At 38.0% G+C, this 16300-nt stretch overlaps 1 protein-coding gene across 7 annotated transcripts in view; it reads left to right on the forward strand.

The window, feature by feature from the left end:
• The window catches only part of NRXN1 (neurexin 1), a 718668-nt gene that overhangs the window by 690604 nt on the left and 11764 nt on the right, over nucleotides 1-16300 (forward strand). For 4 of the 7 annotated variants that reach the window (XM_075042422.1, XM_075042423.1, XM_075042428.1 and 1 more), the window contains one exon: nucleotides 10387-10465. In XM_075042422.1, coding sequence (XP_074898523.1) covers nucleotides 10387-10465 — 79 coding nt within the window. Of the gene's footprint in view, nucleotides 1-10386; nucleotides 10475-16300 lie in introns of all 7 variants that reach the window. The other 3 variants (XM_075042424.1, XM_075042427.1, XM_075042430.1) reach the window with 1 other exon arrangement.

Raw genomic sequence — 16300 nt, forward strand, 5'->3', positions numbered from 1 at the left:
TCAGTACTTTCGCCGGTCCTGCCAATGTTGCTCGAGTTTTTAAATTAAAACATTACAATAAGGAAATGTTGCAAATTTTTAGTATTGGAATTAACTGCTTAATATTTGAAAAGGCCGTATTTCAAGGACAGGTTTGTGCGAAGCCAGCTTCAATTTTACTTTCTCTGCTTTGGGTAAACCTGTGTAACACATCAATACTGGGGGATAAAATGTGACCAGTATCTGGGAGGGAACAACGTGCACTCTTAGCCCTGTGAAAATTTTAAATTGCAGCCTTTATTATGAAAATCAAGGAAGGAAAGTTTTGGCAGTGGTACAGGTGCTCATTTTTCCTGGAGGAGAGGAAAACTAGGGTTGGGAGAGGGGTACCAGCAGATGCTTACCTGTTCTGACAGACTTAAATGAATTTGCCTTTAGTCAAAGACGTGCTCAAATGAACTTGAAGGGCTTAGTATGGATAGGTTAGTGTTAAATAGAAGATTCCATGTTTTCTTTCTGCTGCTTCTGTCTCTCATTTATCTCTCTCTCGGGCAAGATGAGATGGCTGGTTTGCCTAAATGGCTAAAAAGCAGTCTGATAGTTTATGCAGTTTTCTACATTTTTTTATAAAATTATTATTTTGTACTCTATGCTTTGGAAGAAGATAGGAAAGCTTTTTGCACCCTGAAAATAAGGTGAGTGAGAAGAGGGACTGCATGTTAGTTGCAGGAGGGTATTCCTTGCGAAGGGTTTTTCTTGCCTTCCTCTCTTTGAGACCAATAATAAAATTCCTGTGGATATCAGTGGAGCAAAATACTCGTGTGGCACAATGTAATAGTCACGTATACTCACCGTAAGTAAAACTGGCAGTACTGTAACTGTATAAAAAAGAGGGAACTGTGGTTCAACTTAAGTGCCTAACTTTACTGTATAAGGGAGATTTTAGTAACTAAGCGGTTACAGTCTTTTCTCTAATTTTATTAAGTTTTGTGAAGAATGGTCTTCAACCATGTGATTAAGTTGCAAAAAAATAGTTTATGTTAGCAGCTCACTGGTCAATTAAAAACAATCTCACTTCTCCACCAAAAGCTCAAATAGTCATTTTTTAAGTCTTTAATAATGCTATGTCTGAGTTTTGTGAGATGAATACAAACGCAGTAAGTCTCATATTCCAAAAATTCAACAATCTCTGTCCATGTGATTGGTAATACAGAAATATAAATTAAAAGGTTTGCTATCACTGTTGTAATGTTGCAGTTTAATAAACACAGAGTCTCTGGGTTAAAAGAAAAAGAACCAGCAAAAGTCTCCACTGTGTTTTGTGAGTTCAGAATTAATGGAGACCAAAATGTTTACTTCAGCAAAAGAGACGGCTAAAAATAAAATGATATCAGAAAATACAAGCGTAATGCCCAGAAATGTTTCTCTCATACTTAGAAGCAAAATTATTTTCTTGCCTAGGAGAAAATAATAGGATTGCATTTCATCATTCACATTCCATTCCATATATTTTAGGCTTAGTGCAAATGTAAAAACAAACCAAAAATCAAACTGCATTTTGTTTTTCTTGTTCTGTAATGAAGTATGGTGTGTGTGAGAGAAGGATACTGATGTTCTGAAGAGAATCTCATAAAGAAAGCACAAGTGACTAATTTTAAGGAGTTGACAGTTTACCTGTCCCTTGTTCTCAAGCTATTTTAGTTAACTGGGGGAAATGAGGATGAAAGAGGTTAGCTGAAGAGAAGAACTGTTTCTGATCAGTATGACGACCCGTGACAGATGCATTTGTAATTGCAGAGTGAAAATAAGAAAAAAAAGGTGGTTTCTGGAAACAGAAACGTTATACCACTGTGAATCTAAAAGTTAGATGAGAATGAATTGTCACATTACTTCTTTCTTCATCCAAGCCATGACTGCTTTAACAAATGGCACGGTGTATGTAATATACTAGGCATTATGCAATTGGGTGCCAGTGATTTGTTCTCTGGCACGTTGCATATCAATACCTGCTTTCAAGGATAAAGTTCAGGTCTGTGCCATGTCTCTTCACCTGGTGTTTTTTCTCCCGCATGAGAAAGCATTGGGCTAGTTCTGCCTGCCACCTCCTGCAGATTGCTCGGGGGCAGACTGAGCTGCAGGGTCAGCCGGCAGTTCCCAAAAGCAGGAATATGAGCTCCCATTTCCATCAGCCCCACTGCAGAAGGGAGGAATGGGGCAAGAGGGGGCAAAGGGAGCAGCGTAGACGTGGTACAGAGCTCATACGTTCGTTATTGCCAGCCAGCCCCGCTTCCCCAATATCTCCAGCAGGAGGGATGGGAACAGTTTGGTCTTTTTACTCTACCTGTAGTTCTGCCTCAATCGTGAGCAAGACTGTGTCATGCTGTTTTCAGGAAAGCAGTTAAATGCTGATCTATTCCTCAGGCGCTGCAAAACAAATTTAGGTCTTTATCAATGCAAAAGTGTGCATGATGCTGACATGCCTCCTCATGCAAAACATGTCATTGGGTTTTTATGACAGGAGTTGGCCTTAATGTGAAGGGTGTGAAAGATGCACAGTTCACCCTTCATTGCGGCCAGCACCGTTTTGAAGCATTAGTCCAACATTCATGGTAACATCAGTTGTTCCCTTTATAAATACCAAACCCTGTGCTGTAACTTAAGACTTGGATCAAGTAACGAAGTGATTACTCCACAAAATAAACCTTCCTCCTCCTGCTGAAAACTGAGAAATGGTAACTCCCATCCTCGATACTCTATCACTGTGTGGTTTCTGCTTGCTCTGCTTCTAAGAACCACAGCTAGTACAGGATCAGCTTGTTTCAAGAAGAGAAGTCCAAAATAGCCCCTGCTGTTGCACAGTGAGTGTGGTGTTAATTAAAATAGGCATTTAAATATGGAAGAGTGGCCAGTGAAAAATACATGGATGGTGATGTGTGCATTTGCATTACTTGCCCAGCAGGGAGAGAAAGAGGGAGGAAAAACAGGGGGTTAATTTTTCAGACAGCAGCTCCCCAAAAGTTTTATAAGGGGACAAGAAAAGTGACGTTCATAAATAAAATGAATATAGAAATTGGTTTTGGTCTACATCTGTGAAACTAACATTATTCATGTGTTGCAGGAGGTAAGGGACATGACCTGATAGGAAAAGAACTGGATTATTCACTTATTTTTAATTAGTAATACTTCTATTTTTAAAGATTAATGCAGAGTGCTGCCTGGCTAGCTGTCCAGGTAAAAAGTTGTAGCTTTGCCAGCATGTGGATTTTCTCAGCTCTGCTTCTGCTTTTTTCCAGATGAGATAAACGGCTCTAAAACTGTGACCAAAGCAATTAACTTCAAATTCGGAGCTTAAAGGAAAGCCATGCAGTTTTATTGACATGATTTTACTATAAATCCTTTTCTCAAATATATTTCCACTCTTTGTGGTAATTTTGCCCATGAGAATTTAGATGTTTGGAAGGAGGAGGGGAGCTGGCGAAGTAATACAAAGGCTGCTCTGCATGGAAATAATGCTGTGGGTTATAAGGTTGTTACGTGGAAAGATAGATTTTCTGTACTTTACGTAGAGAGGTGGAGGCCAGAAGTGAGGTTATTGTGCTTTGCTGTGTGGGGCAGCTGTGTTCCCATCACTGCTGAGATTTGGGGACAGAGCCTGGAGGTGGCCTGCAGGGCATCCGAGGCATTGCCTTGAACTTTTTACCTGCACCTCCGAGTTTAATTTCTACAACACTGGTTTCATTAACTGAAAGGCCTTATTGTGTTTGGTTATTATATCCTAGATGTTTCTTTTTTTTTTTTTTTTTTTTTCTGTGAGAGGAACTTGCTAATCAAGGCTTTTGCTTTCTCCCAGTGTCAGACAATGACTGATTCAAGAAATAACATGGTGGTATTAATTAGATGAGAGCCAGTTTTGAGAGCGTTTCGATTTTCAGTTAGTGTATTTTCACATTACAGGGCAATAATATGTCAGCAGTTAATAAAAGATGTAATAAATATTGTGTATATGCTTGAAATATTAGCATTTTAATATCCATGTCCAGAAATAACATTTTTCAGTAGCATGACGCCGAGGAAATACTTTTCTTATGTGGGTGGACGAGCAGTAATTGATGCACATGTACTTGTTTGACCTATAGCAGGTTAAATACAACTTTAGAGGCAGTTGCCTGAACGGCATGTCATCTGGAGCTGATATTACTGCTAGATCACTATAGCATCTTTCTCAGCAAACTGCCTCATGCAATGGGAGGTTATTAACACCAGGGAGAAGCTAGCTGAAGAGTACAACTGATTAATGTGACATATTCAAGTTTCTTTCTACAACTGTCTCAATAACCAGTCATAGAGATCTGCTTCATACACAGAAAATTAAATTTAAATGCTGGCTAGAAAATCGTGTGGTTAATCCCATCCCAAAAAATGAAATTTGATTTTTTCTACATGAATTCTGTTGTGATTTTTCATACCCTGTTGGTTTCTACCAGCATTCCCATTGGTTTAGGTTACTTTATTTCTCCCTTTAAGAGAAAAACAGGGGAAAAAAAGGAATATACACGAGGGGTTGGTTTTAGGAAAGCCCCTCACTGCCTCAGAAGTTAGTGTGTCCAGTGCAAAAGTACAAAATGACTGCTCTAAGCTCCCTTCTGTAACCATTGCACAAACTGCATTTTTAAGGGAAGGTTTACTGCAGCTAATGAAGAAGATAGTAGTGTATATCTGTTGGTTTTTCAAAACCTTTGTTTATACCATGGCTCTAGCTATATGTACCCCTCTGCTAAGGTGAAGAGACCTCTGTGTTTAAATATCCATTGGAGCTGATTCTCTCTCAACTAAATGGCAAGTATTTGAATAAGCTTCTTCTCAGGAGGAAAAATGAAGTAATGTAAGCAGAGACAATAACCAAGCATTTCAGAAGAGGGGAAAAGGAGAATTAGAGGTTTAATTTCCTAGTCCTACCTCTGAAAGTATGTTTTCAGACAGTCATTTGTAACAGTCATTAAATTCTTACCCATTAATCTTCACATAATCAGGTCTGTTGATATCGACTCCCTTGTATCTTGGCCATCCCCTTTTATCACCTCATCCCCTTCGCTCCTGCGACCTCACCATTAATTTCTCCCTTTCTTTCTTACTTCCCCTCCCAACACAACCGCACTCCCTCCTTCTGTGCCTTGGCACTCGGGCTGTTGGTGCTGTCTGCCTCTTCCCGTGCCGCTCCGGCTGTCCTCACCTCTACGCTCGCCGCTCGGCGTTTTAAATATCCCGACTTTTTCCTCAGCGAGGCTTGCAGCCTCGGCAGTGCTCTCCAGGCACCATCTGTTCCCAGCATCGCCTTGGCCAGTCGCGGGCTCCTGCCTGGCTTTTCTCTGCCTCCTTTCTTCCCGACCTTCCTTCTTGCCCTCTTGGAGCATCATTTTGGGAGATTTGCTAGATCAGAGCCTGCGTAACCGCCAGCACTTACCAGTAGCAACCGCATTTGACCCTTCTCGTCCTCTGCTCCCTCCTCTCCTCTCACACTCATTTGTTGCATCTGGTCCGAAATCAAACTGTAAGCTCCTCAGAGCAGAGCTTTTTCCTTCCAGCTGCCTTTAACACCAAGCACTACAGTGCCTGGCTGGTATCATTAAGTGCCAAAGCTGTACAAATAAATAAGAATAGTTTTGATTACACAGTTGAAGTTCTCATCTAAAATAATTTAAACATTAGTCACAAGCAGTTATGCTGTTTATAATTCATACAATAATTTAGGACTGCTAGTTTTTAACTGTTGTGTAATTTGGATTTACTTGCAGTTCTCATGGGATAAAGTATATTATTGAACAAGAAAGGAATAAACTATACTCAGACTAGCTGTAGGGTGCTGTGATTTAAAGGAGAGCTGGTGGAATACTACAAGAGAAAATATGCAGGAACCATTATACTGTTAATGAATGCACAATTCAGATTGGTGATTTAATTTTTAGATCATATTCCTCTGTTACCCTCAGGTATAAGAGGCTTCATACATAAAAACTGAGTAAGATGGTATGTATTTATGCCCAGTCATGCAAAACCTGAATAATAATTACCAAAAAAAATTACTTTCCCGTATTGTTTGTTCATTTGCAATTATTTTTTTTCAGTGACATAGCATTCCAGGAGCACTATTAGAAGGGCACAGCCATAATTGCTGGTACCAGTTTTGAACCCATGGTAGTAGCCTTTGAGGCAGCTTGATATTTATCCATAGCTACAGACTGTCACTGTATTTAAGCCATGACTAGAGCAACATTTTTTGATCTGGCCAGGAGCTTTCTTGCAAAAGTCACCATTTCCTTCCTCAGGCAAGGTGGCAGATTGGTGATATTTTAAACTCTCTTGGCTGAGGAACAGATCCCAAAGTCCTTATTTTTGCAAGCAGACCTGACTGATACGCAAGACCTATTCTTGCAGGGGCCACGCCCATGAATAATTGTCAGAAACGACATTATGCAGTGAATTCTAGCTTTACAAAATGTGATTTTTTTTGTCCATTTTTTTATATTGGCACATTAATTGCAAGCTTTTTCTACCATCCTTTTTCTGAAATGTGAACAGATGTCCAACTTTTTAAGAAGCCACATATTACAATGGACTACATTTTAAATAATACAACCACATCCGCAGAACGAATCTGAAAAGCTCTGAAAATACACAAAGAAAAGAAGATGCAATCAAAAGAAATTCTGCCTGGCCTTCCAGGTTGTACACCTGCTATTTTAATATATTTTTTTAATCTCTTACAACTAAAGTATCGCTTCTTAAATGAATTTGAACAACTCGCCCAAGAGACGTTCTAATCCGATCGTGTATTATGATGATACCAGTTGGATGTTATCCTATTAGGCACTCACTGTAAATAAGGGATTTTCCACTGACTTTTAAATCCTTGATTAATGAGAATGCTCAAAGCAGTGTCCTGTAAATTAGCCATAGTGCTAGCAACAATTGCAATTCACTTAGGAGAACTGATGTGTTTCAAATCTTCCCATCCAAATTAAAAAGCATGAGGAAAAGATAATGTGCAGTAAGTAAAACATATTACTCTGCCTCGCATTATTTATCTGTAGCCCACGGCTGTCTGAGACCCTTAGGTCTAAATCCTGCTCTCTGTTCAGGTAAATTCCTGTCACTCAGAGCTCTTCTGGAGAAAGGACTCTGGTAGATGGCCCATAGTATTTCCTTAATTTATGTATTCTTTGTATTCTCTAGCGTTTTAGCTAATTCTTAATCCTATTTTAAATTGTGTTAAGTAGTCCAATGGCTTTCATTTGTAGTTCGGTCACTGCCATCTCACTTGCCTTTCACAGCTCCTTTGCCTTTTTTCTGATAAAAATATGTATGAGTAGCGGGAAAGAGGTGTTTGAGTTTGGAGAAAGGGGAGGATAGGGGGACGTTGTGACACATCTGTTAATTGATACTTAAACTGGAATTCTTCCTGACATATTTTTCTGAAGAAAACATTTTTCACATCATCTTACCACTTCCCTTTTTATTCAAATACTGATAGTTGATTTATTGCTTGCAACAAAATTAGTTCTGTATCTAGTATTGACTTTGAAACATACATTATTTCCTTTAATACTCTGAGACATTAATGAGGTCTTTCTTGACATGCTATATTCACATTTATTTGAGGTACTATTCATTTCTGTACCCATAATATACATGCACTTTTATCAGTCAAAAACATCCCTTTGTTCTTGTAGAAGTGCGAATACTCTTTCCGTAGACTGAAATTAGTGTCACTTTATAAAGACAGTTTTGACGCTCCCTCTTACAGGTAACTGAGCACAGCATCTCTCATACATTAAGATACTTAAAGTGTATGATTTTTCCACAGTTATTTTCTGGTAATTTTAAATGCAATGGGAACTGTACAAAAAGTAGAGTTGCTTAAAGTAAACTCTGGCCATACTATCCTATATCAAGAATAATCAGAGACACTGCAATAATTCTATAAATCTATCTGATCATTTCACCTCAGTTTGCTCAAGTTACGAGGGTTACTCATCCATGCGCGTACCAAAGCACCCTTAAAAAAAATTCCAGTTAGACCAGTATATCTCACAGGCCATCTTTTCTTGCTATGACTATTACGTATGCCTGTGATCCTCTCTGTTTAACGGTATTTGTGTACAGTTCCCCAGTGATCAATTGGTAAATGTTCAGAATTCTGGCAGCAGGTCATAAAAGTATAGTCTTCTCCAGTGTTATGGGCAGAAGGAAAAATATGACATTGTGGTTTCACTGACCAATTTGAAACTGTTTCAGAGATGCACGATACCTTTTTTTTGTACTTATTAGTACTTTTTTATACTTATTCGTTGTGTTTTTTACAGTACAGAGTTAACTTATTAAGTGCAGTCTTTATTGGTTCTTCCTGGTTGTTTATTTTTTCTTTGTACTTTGGGAAAAACATAGGTGCTTTTCCACAAAGAGACTAAGATATTGATTTTCAAGCTTAAATGGTTGTATTCTGGGGAAAAGAAGTGGACATTAGAAATTCAAGACGACGTTTGCAGCTGGCTTTTGTTATAACTCTGTTTTTCTACATGGCAGAAAGAATGGACAGCTAGGATACTTTTTTTTTTAGTCTTTTTAACTCTCATTGCAAATCTGCCAGCTAATTTTGGCAGCATTACAGATTTATAGAGTGGTTTCCCCCAGCTATAAATTTTCTCAGGTATGAGGAAAGATCATTTTTGTGATTATAGCATCAAACTGTGACATAACATAGCTGTTGTCTATAGCCTTTTTGATTACCTTCAGCAAGTTACTTCATTCTCTTATGCCTCAGTCTTCTACCTGTAAAATATAATATTATTATAATAGGCTTTTCTTTGTTATGCCTCACATAGTAATGAATGTATTCCTGTATCACTTTCCTACTTCACAGAAGTGCTGAAAGCATATGTTCATTAATATTCTTGAAGCGTGACAAAGAAAAGCCTATTACTGTAATATGCTTTGCTTTAAAACTTCAGTTAGAATAATAATGATAAACAACGTTGGTTAGGCTTTGGCCTGACTGCACAGAAATAAAACTTTTACATGTTCCGACTTAAACTGATGAAGGAAAACTTTGATGTATTTTATGTCTCTTCTCTATACTCATGCAGGAAAAAAATATAATGTTTCACATTCACTGAAATGGGTTGTATCTCCTCGTTGGAATCTGTATCATACAGCAATCCAAGAATGGCTCTTTGCCTGCTGTATCCTTAGCCTCTTGTTACAATATGATGTAGTCTTTTTATTCTCTCCGTGTATTTCCTTCGGTGAGGTGAACAGAAGCTTGAAATGGACAGTTATGAAACGTCTTGCCCATAGGAAAAGCTTCTTCGTAACCTTATTAGTAATTGTTTGAGAAATGACCAGGAGCATGACAGTTTATATTTCCCTGCTATTATTTCCCCTAATAACTGTGGATGTTCTTATTACATTTCTAAATGACTGTTCTCAGAGGTGGCTTGAACAGAAGGTATTTCATTTTATCAGGTTCAGATTGATTGCCTCAGTGTTTCATTGAATATCTCCTTGTTCATGTACTGCGGTAGATACGATATAGAAGATAGATAAGAAGCAGTAGATAGGAATCCCTGGTTTCTTTTCTTTATAGCATGTTGTATCGTACATCCCCTGGTTTGCCTCCTTCATCTTGATTTATTTGATTTCTTTATACAAAGAACTGTCCAAGCTCATTTTGGACAGACGTTCCTAGAACCCCTTGGACCTAAACACAGCACTTGGGCAATACTTCACTTATTTAAGAAAATAAGAGGTTTTCACTTATTTAAGAAAATAGGATGATACTTTCTAACAGTGCATATATCTATTATTGTTTTCTTTCCTTGACTTTCTTTTCATTAAATAGTTTTCAACTCAATGAGAGTCATGTTTGCTTCTTTTCCTTTTTTTTTTGGCTCTACATCTGAGAAAGCAAGCGCAATTAATGGAGAAAACATCACTACATTTCTGATAGTTTTAACAGCTGCAGGCAGTTCAATATTTTGACTTGGTTTTTTAATGCTTTCAGTGTTTTCAGCAATATTATAGTAGAGATATTGGAAATAAAGAGGGAAGACCAGCAGCCCCAATATACATATCCTATCCTTCTACTTTCTGTTCTTATTACAGAAAAATATTAAAATGTTTAACTGCCTGCACTGGATATCTAACATAGTTCTTCTAAAAACTGACAAGTGCAAATTGAAAAGCAAAGTCCCATTAATACAGAGTTGGAGAGTGTCACTGTGGCATTACATATTAAGTCTGGAATGCTCTGGGCCTTGCATAAATCTGAGCAATAAAAGAAATACCAGTGAGAATCTTACAACATGTTCAGTCAATTAAAATATATCTATTTGACTTTTATTTTCTTTGCAGACCACAGATGACATCCTGGTGGCCTCAGCTGAATGTCCGAGCGATGACGAGGACATCGATCCCTGTGAGCCGAGCTCAGGTGGGTTAGGTTAGTCAACTTTTTTATTACCTTCTTTTATTTCATATTTGCATGCTTCAGTTCCTCGGGACAGTCCTTTCTTAAATAGCAGGGAGAAGTTGAATTGGGGCCATTCTACATATGGCAGTGTCAGCAGAGAGGGAGAGTTTGCTATACATTTTCCAAAGACAATGAATGGGAGCACATTGATAGTCCTGATCTGAGCAAAGTTATAGCTTGACTGAGGACCTGAGGCAGAGCAGGAAGGGCATTCCAGGGCCACTGCAACTGGGTTGTCATGACAAAGAACGGGGAACTTCATTTGGGAGAAAGATGTTGCAATTGTTTGTGCCTTAAGCATTCCCCCCAAATAAGATAAAAGTGCCATATTTCAAAGGTCATATTATGTCAGTAGAGTTCATTTTGAATTACTGATTATGGTATGAAATACTGTATAGATAGTAAAAACCTGAAGACATGGAATACAACAGTCTCAAATTTCAAATTGTTCTATGGCTTTTTTCCAAGCCAAGACTATTCAGAATGTACGTTTCAGTTCTGATTAGAAAGGAAAAATTTTAACATTCTAGTATTTTCCATGGAACAAAAACTTTGTAGTATTTTGGCCATGTCTTTCCTACTCCCACTGAATAATGGAGATTTGCTACTAATTTTTCTCTGTGATATCATTTCCCATTTACCTTCACATTTAATTAAATACTACATACCTTCTCTAAAAGCTGGATGTTTATCACAGATGTGAAAGGAATGCAGAACTTCATAATAGCAATCTGAAAAATTATGTTACTCTATAACCTTTAAAAAATCCCAGATAGTCCAATGAATTGCTCCTGCTTTCTTTGTTGGCTTGGGTTAGCTTGCACCTTCTCGGAGTGAACAGCTTGTGGTACCATATATATATCAGTTTTTCTTTCACTTGAATTCTGTGCTATTTGGTAGCACGCCTACTGTCAGTTGTTTTAGGTAATTTGGTAATCTTCAGTACTTGCTATAATACTTAATAGTAAAAGAATTAAGATCAATTTGTTGTGCAGTAACATATTTCATTCAAGTAGGAATCAATTAAATTCAAGGCTAGTATATTAATGCAAATGACGACTAAGAGCCATCTTGGTACAACACCCGAATCTGGGGCAGGTGATATGTCCACATAGCCTTAAGACAAATTAAATTTTGCTTCACATGCAGATGCATGGTTCTTTTTTCAAGTCACGTAGCCTATTACCCACATGTAAGAATTATTTATTTAAATTTAAGTAAAGGCAGAGACATTTATGACTTGTCTCAGTGTTTGATGGAGCTGCAGGGTGGCATTTGAGCGCTTCCAGGAACCAAGATATTTATAGATTTGATGAGAATACTTTGGGGCTGGTTTCTTTTGCTTTCCAATAAAATGATTTCAGAGTGGTTTTCAAAATGCCACGAGATGGAATGACCATTCTTAAAACTGAGCAGCAACAGGTACAGCCGCCTTACATGTTTTTATATCTCTCAGGAAGACGTTTCACTTGCAGAAGTCCCAGACATCAAGATATTTAGGAATTGTGATAAGAATTCAGTTCTTGAAAGTTTGAAAATTAATTTCCAGGATCTTTTTTTTTTCTGCTCTTTCCTTCTCATTTTCAAATTCTTGAGTTTAATGAGACTGTCTTGTCCAGTATGACTCAGTGCAGTATCTCATATTGGTCTGAGCTCATTCATGCCAGTTGCTTCCTTGCTTTAGTTAACTTGGGCAGTGCTGCTCACCAGATAAATTGGCATTTACCTGCTGTAAATGTAGATAATTTTAATTTTTTTTTTAATTTTATAAGGTAATTGTAAAACAATACATTAGTTACATAGCACTAAAAAATTTCCCAAACCCTATGAGAATGCAGCTGTTGTATTAGAAATGTATTTGTATTGTCTCAGCCTTACAACTTCCTGAAAGCCAATGCAATTTCAGAATAATTCTTCTCTGAGGTTGTTTTCAAATTCAGATCTGGGGCTGCAACGTTTGGTAGTCCTGGAGCCATGCGCATTCATTTAGCTGGTGGGTGCAGGAATGGGAGGAGTGAATGAAGCTTTCCAGCAGATTATAATTTCTGTCCCAACTATGGTCCAGAAGGGGAATGTGAATGTTAGTCTTCCTGCAAAACATTGCCATTAGCTTCACATCCTGGTGTTTAGCTTTCCTGCTTTAGCTTGTCATTCATCACTCAGCTACGCTTCTCATTTTTCTTTATTTGCGAATGGTTTTACTGTTTCATTTCTTGGATCCCAGCTGCTACTGCTTTTTTAAAAAAAGTATGGATTGGCACAGGAATTATGTTCTCCATAATCCCAATTGTCTGGATCATTTTATCTGTCATTCTTCACATCGAAATGTCACTTGTCCTCCCACTCTCAACTCTTAAAAGCTATTAATTTGCCTCCCTCTTCATTGGCCTTGTCCTTTTCTCATATCTGAAACAATATGAACCAAAGGGGTTACTGAAGTTGTAACTTCTAGCATATCCGTCTCTCTGTAAGCTGTTTTAGTCTTAGTCACTTTGTCTTATGAATAAGCTTTCTCCATGAATAGTCTGGTAGGCACTGCTCCATCCCAATAATCCTGCAGTCTCCATGTGGATTTGAGCTACTCCTAACAGGGGGGTGGAACTTAAGGGAGAAAAGCATAATATTGTTGACAGTGACAGATTAATGTGGGTTGTTTTTTTTATTTTTCAGTTAAGATAGGAGATACAAAAGGATATGTCCCTCCATTTAAATTCTTCCCATGGCTCAGTTCAGCTTTTTCCCCTTTTATCCTTTTCACAAACCAGAGTTGCTTCTCCACAGGTACCCCTCAACATCCTCACTAATGCTAATGAAGCTTATGTTTCCTAACAGATACTTCTGGGAGGCAGAATATATGATGATTAGGACAATTAGTTACTATTGGGTTTTCACTTCAGAGGCCATAGTCTGTGATCCCATTAGATTTCTTCTCTTTCTGCCTGATGGTCAGTCAGCAAAGGGATCCACCCCAGCACAAGAGATGATGCTCTCAGAGCTCTCAGGTCAACATTTTTCTAGCAAGAATACCTTTAAGGGATGGCCAGAGCCCATTTGGTTTTATTGAGACAGCCATAACTGTACATTTCTGTGATGATTGCCCATAATAAGCCTATTTCTAACCAAAGTTCTCAGCTCAAAATGAGAGCCTATTCAACAAACCATTTGAATATGGTAAACCTATGTATCGTAGAAAATACCGATTATCTAGATTTTATTGATTAGCAAAAATTATGCTTAAAATAGGGCTTCTTTTCTAGGATAAATATGTTGCAGTTTGTAGCAGCTAATAAGTCTCGGTCTGCCACCACCAGCTTCGCTTTCTGTGCACCTGTCTTCTAAATAATAAATGGAAAGATGCAATTTGCAACAACTTTCATATGGGACATAAAAACGTAGACCAGATTAGGAGCTGCTAAGCAGCAATCCCATCAACTTGTCTGGAACATAAAGTCACAAAAATTATAATTGCAGATTTCATTGTGGTATACAAACTGCTAAATGTGCCGTAATTGGATGAAGTCATAACAAATTTATTAGCATGCAAAACTTAGTCAACATATTTTGTTTGCATTATGTTTTGTATAGGAAGGCAACACTTATTGCTTTCACAGTCTCTCCACATTCCCCTCTCCTACTCTAAATACTAATAACAACACAAAGAATAATGATGATGATGATAATAATAATAATAAATAATAATAATAATAGTTTATGTTTCCTCACCTTCATGTCACAGAGGAAATAATAAAGCCTTTTCACTTTGTAGACAAGTTATGTAAAATGTTAGTGGAAACCTATCCAAAAAAAAGGACCTGAGATGATTTACTGGTTTTATGTGAAGAGTTATAAAACTGCAGGTGGACAAATTGCCATTCTGCACATCAAGACTGCTGTTCCTGCCCTTCCTGAGCTCTGTACAGAGCTCTGATTTCTGCTGAGTTTCAGTGAGCATTTGTGCTACACAGCTTATTTGTTCCAGTTACACTGGGCTGGTATTTTATTTGTTAGCTATTATCTAGCCTCTTCTGTGGCTATTGAAATGTTCCAAAATGCGGAGAGGTCCAAACTGGGTCAAATGAAGTGAAATTATTGAGTTTAATGGCAGGGAAATCTCCACCACAGAAAAAGTCTTACAGTTTTTTGACATACGCACAAACAATTCTTTTTCTGCAACTTACAGTTAAATCCTTCTCAAACTCGGGACTCAACAATGGTTTAAGTTAGAAATTAGGTTGGAAACCTCTCCTGACGGCCCCAGCAGAAATGGGATGGATAGACAGTTTGGTATTTTTAAAGCCAGAATATATGGTATTCGCTGGTCTTGGAAGTTTTAGCAGAAGACAACCTTCAAAGGAAAAAAAAGGGTCTTGTAGAAACAAGCTTTTTTCAGGTTCAAACCAGTGTCTTTCTACCAACAGTAGTTCACATGCTGCAACCAAAGAAAATACTTCATCATCTCTTGGTCAGCATTTGTCTTGCAGCTCTTAGGTTCCAGTTCCTAGGACAGTGCTTGATTGGTATCAGATCTTCTCCTGTACTTGTTCTGTAGGTAAATAGGATAAGAATAGTCAGGACAGAGTTGTGTGCGTACCAACTGGTAGCATTAGTTCCCTTTCTTAGCCCTGATTCTTGATTCTGAGGGAGAAATGGGATCAGTTATTTTCCTACATTATTAAGTAAGACCAATAATAGGATACATGCTTATGGACTGATCTTTGAGCATGTGTTGATTTTCCTACATCTTGGTCAGGCTCACTGCGTTGCAGAAAACAGCTGGCGACAGTCCGAAATCTCCAAAGCATCAGTATAGCCAAGAGAGAGCGAACAAACCACTACTTAAGATGGCTCTTACAGTTCAGTCACTGCTTTGGGGAGGGCTTTGTCCTGTGAGCAGAACAGCATGTGGCTTTGCATGCAAATTGCTTCCTGCATATGTACGTTCCCTGCTGGGTGATAACGTGTATTGGATAGATGGAGATAGCTAGGAACCATACGTTCTCAAGCGCTTTGTGATGGTTTAGGTTTGGTCCCAGCATTGATACCTATTTTTCTAATGGGGAGAGCTGTGAAATGTGGACTGCGAATGATTTATGCTTGTTGTTAGAAGTTTTGCTCTTCTTTCCCCGTCACAAATTATTGCACTGTATTCCTGGTGCATCTGGCAGCAAGATAACATTGCAGTAGGAGGTGAAGTGACTCCTATAATTTATACATCACTGCAAGTGCCCTATTTAATGCACTTCGTGGAATTCATTGTGCAAGGAGCTGAAACAAAGAAAAATAAAATTACAGTTAGTTCATAGGGCTACTGCGTTCATTATGGCTCGAGACATAAAGGGAATATTTGTGCCTCAGTCCAATTATCCTGTAGTTCTGTATGTGTTTTCAGTACTAGCTGGGTTGTCTTGAATCAGCCTTTTGAAATGCTGAGCTAAAATACATGTAGATGTGTCTGTATGAGCTACTACAGGGTGAAAATTATGCTTTATTTACAAACTTAGCACTCACCATGTCTATTCATAGAGGAAGGGAGGGGCTTCAGATATAGATTAGTTTTTCTATAATTGAAGTTAAAATAGTTGTTGAGGTTCTTTAATATTTTTATAAGTCAAAAGCCCGCCCAAAGCAAAAGAAAGCAAATGTTGCATTTTTCCAAATCTTTGTATTGTGAACTGAACCACTTCTTCATCAATAGACTGAACTTTTAGTGTCTGTCGCTGTGAGATACGCATATGGCATTTCTCATTTGCATTTGATCAAAAAGATTTTTTTTCTAAATTATCTAAGAAAATAAGG

The sequence above is a fragment of the Buteo buteo genome, chromosome 12 (genome assembly GCF_964188355.1).
Source record: "Buteo buteo chromosome 12, bButBut1.hap1.1, whole genome shotgun sequence".
NCBI classification, from domain to species: domain Eukaryota; kingdom Metazoa; phylum Chordata; class Aves; order Accipitriformes; family Accipitridae; genus Buteo; species Buteo buteo.